Source organism: Alligator sinensis, unplaced genomic scaffold, assembly GCF_000455745.1.
Source record: "Alligator sinensis unplaced genomic scaffold, ASM45574v1 scaffold4_1, whole genome shotgun sequence".
NCBI lineage: Eukaryota > Metazoa > Chordata > Crocodylia > Alligatoridae > Alligator > Alligator sinensis.
The window spans coordinates 3,740,003-3,743,203 of NW_005841887.1; the positions used below are offsets into that span (position 1 = coordinate 3,740,003).

At 45.3% G+C, this 3,201-nt stretch overlaps 1 protein-coding gene across 3 annotated transcripts in view; it reads left to right on the forward strand.

Moving 5' to 3' along the window:
• The window catches only part of SNX4 (sorting nexin 4), a 52,004-nt gene that overhangs the window by 28,980 nt on the left and 19,823 nt on the right, over nt 1–3,201 (forward strand). For all 3 annotated transcript variants that reach the window (XM_006017909.3, XM_006017911.3, XM_006017910.2), the window contains one exon: nt 2,969–3,041. In XM_006017909.3, coding sequence (XP_006017971.1) covers nt 2,969–3,041 — 73 coding nt within the window. The remainder of the gene's footprint in view (nt 1–2,968; nt 3,042–3,201) is intronic.

Here is a 3,201-nt window from a genome sequence, read left to right on the forward strand (position 1 = left end):
GCGGCTAGTAAAGCGACCAAAACGCTGGCTTGCATCCATAGATGCTTCTCAAGCAAATCCCGGGACGTCATTCTCCCCCTGTACTCAGCCTTAGTGAGGCCGCAGCTGGAGTACTGCGTCCAGTTTTGGGCTCCACAATTCAAAAAGGATGTGGAGAAGCTTGAGAGAGTCCAGAGAAGAGCCATGCGCATGATCAGAGGTCAGGGAAGCAGACCCTACGATGACAGGCTGAGAGCCCTGGGGCTCTTTAGCCTGGAAAAGCGCAGGCTCAGGGGTGATCTGATGGCCACCTACAAGTTTATCAGGGGTGACCACCAGCATCTGGGGGAACGTTTGTTCACCAGAGCGCCCCAAGGGATGACGAGGTCGAATGGTCACAAACTACTTCAAGACCGTTTCAGCCTGGACATAAGGAAGAATTTCTTTACTGTCCGAGCCCCCAAGGTCTGGAACAGCCTGCCACTGGAGGTGGTTCAAGCGCCTTCATTGAACACCTTCAAGATGAAACTGGATGCTTATCTTGCTGGGATCCTATGACCCCAGCTGACTTCCTGCCCTTTGGGCGGGGGGCTGGACTCGATGATCTTCTGAGGTCCCTTCCAGCCCTGATGTCTATGAAATACATAGAAAACCTCCCCTAGCAGTACCTAGTATAGGGTACTTGGCATTGAATTTACCTCAGTGACTAATAATTTTGAACTTCTCATTTGTTATCTTTTTATTGCAACAACAAATATTTAATGAAAAATAAATGAGAACATTACAAATCATAATACATGTACATTATATTGCTCCTTGATGGCAAATAAGCAGCAAACCAGCTTCAGCATCCCTGAGAGCGCCTCATATTCCAAGCCCATAAAAGGGGGCAGAGGGGTACCAACTGCTCCTGGACACTTCCACTTTGTTTTGGGTCTTAATGCTTAGTTCTTGATATTGGTGTCTAAAACTTGGCTTACGTAAGATCCGCTGCCCTCTTATTGGGGCTGTTGAAACCTCTGAGAGCTGTTCTCAGTTGGCACAGATTTAATCCACCTTTTCTGGGTGGATCTACTGTTCTTCTGTTCTATTTTATTTTTCTTTCCCCAGCAAGTGCTTGGAGCAAGATGCAGGTTTCTTTGGTTGAGAGAGAATTGAAATTCATCCCAATCTTTCAGTCCCTGTCAAGCTGGACATATTTGTTACCCCTCTGCCAGCAGGAGCCAGAGCTCACCCAGCTCTATTCAGTCTGTTTCAGTCAACCACCCTTCACAGAGTTCTCTTGAACCACTTCATTTCGGGCCTAACTGCCCCACATGTTCCATCCTGCTTGCTAGGATAGTTTACTTGACCTTGGTGGTAAACCCAACATGGCTGCCAGCCACTACCATTTCCCCACCAAGCATGCTCAAGTGTGCCTCACTGACTTGCCTGAGAGAGATGCATTTTGAAAAGGTCCCTTCCTCAATACAGTAGGATTTTGGTTGCACACGTTTTGTGGTATATGCTGTGGTTCCCAACCTTTTTAGACTGGACCAGCATACTGTGGTCTGGAAGTGACCAGCATACCATGGACTGGCAGCCGACCTGTTTTTATACCGAGTATATAAAAAAGGGTTGGCTGCTGGTCTGTGGTATGCCGGTCGCTTCCAGTCCAGCAGCCAATCCTTCACGGCCCAGTACCGGCCTGCGACCCAGGGGTTGGGAACTTCTGGTGTATGTCGTCATCTTCTGATCTGTGCTTTTCATAATCTGGTACAGTAGGCTCCAACTCAAATGGTAGACTCGTCGTGTTTGGCTGTGATGTCATTCTCCTTCCAGTGTCTTTCAAAAACATCATTATAACGTAGCTGTAGTCTGCAAAAGACTGTTTTGGATATACTAGAGTCTGGTATGCATCCAACATGGCACATTGGCTCTTCAGCACCTTTGGTGGATCGCCCAACGGTTGTCAAAACATTGGATCTCCCAATGGTTGTCAAACTTGCTAAAGTCACAGAACTCGTTTTGTATTGCTGCCACTACAGCTGCAGGACCTCTACCTCCTATGCTAAAGAGCTGACCCGGAGCCCATCCGACCCAGTCTGGCAATGGCAGCGCATCACCTGCAGAACCCCCAATTTGACATGTGGAACCCCATGTTTTCACAGAACACAGCTTGAAACCCACTGTCAAAAGTTGGGGGGGGGTGTTGTTTGTTTTTTTTTTTTTGGTGTGTTTTTGTTATCAACAGAAACTCCTTTACCATCTTCGTTGAGGCATCACTGATTTGAAGGAAAGGAAAAGGGCCTGCCATGCACTTCACTTGGGTCAGTCGGGGATAGGCAACCTCTGGCACACGTATCAGTGTGGCGCACACAAGCATTTTGCTTAATGCACACACCTCGGGGAAGGGGCTAGGGTTGTACTGCCAGAACAAGGATCGGGCTCCTCTACTATTCACCTCTGGCATGCCAACATCTTACAAGTCGAGGTTGCAAGTGTTTTTGGCACTCTGCCCAAAAACATTGCCAACCCCTGGTGTAGATAATGTACTATATTGTTGTATAAACTAATATTTCTTGGCTTCAAAAGAATGTTAAAGACTTTTCATTAGTAAGCATAAAAATCTGTTCAGCGGAGTTGCATATTAATGGCAGGTATGCTTTAAAGAGTCAGAAAAGATGTCTCATAATATTTCATAAGTGCTATAAAGACACTGAAAAACTGCAGTTTATATTTATTTCTTAAATATGTCATGAGTTAATCCAAACCACCTTGTATAAAGGCACAGTAGTTTTTGTTTTTGTTTTTTTTCTTTCATGGTTGCAGTTATTTGTTTAAATGGGAGTTGGACTCTACAGTCGCCTCTCTAGGAATCCTCAGCTAATTCTACTTCTGACATAAGTCAGGCTCAGTGTCACCAGCTATTGTGTTGTGGCTCTCTTACAATTTGTGAAAGCTTGCTTTCATGATCACTAATGATGTACTATCTGTTTCCTCCTCCCAGGAGATTTACTGAGCTAAAACACTACAGCGATGAACTGCAGTCTGTCATATCACACCTTCTGCGAGTCAGAGCCGTAAGTATTTCCCATGTGTGTCCTGACAAATGGTATAATATATTTATAAGGCAGCATTTCTTGCTTAATCAAGAGAGAGAACTGGTGTATATATTCTTCACTTGAAATTGAGTGCCCAGGTTTTGGCAGTGGGAAGTTGTTTTTATAAAACACATTTGTA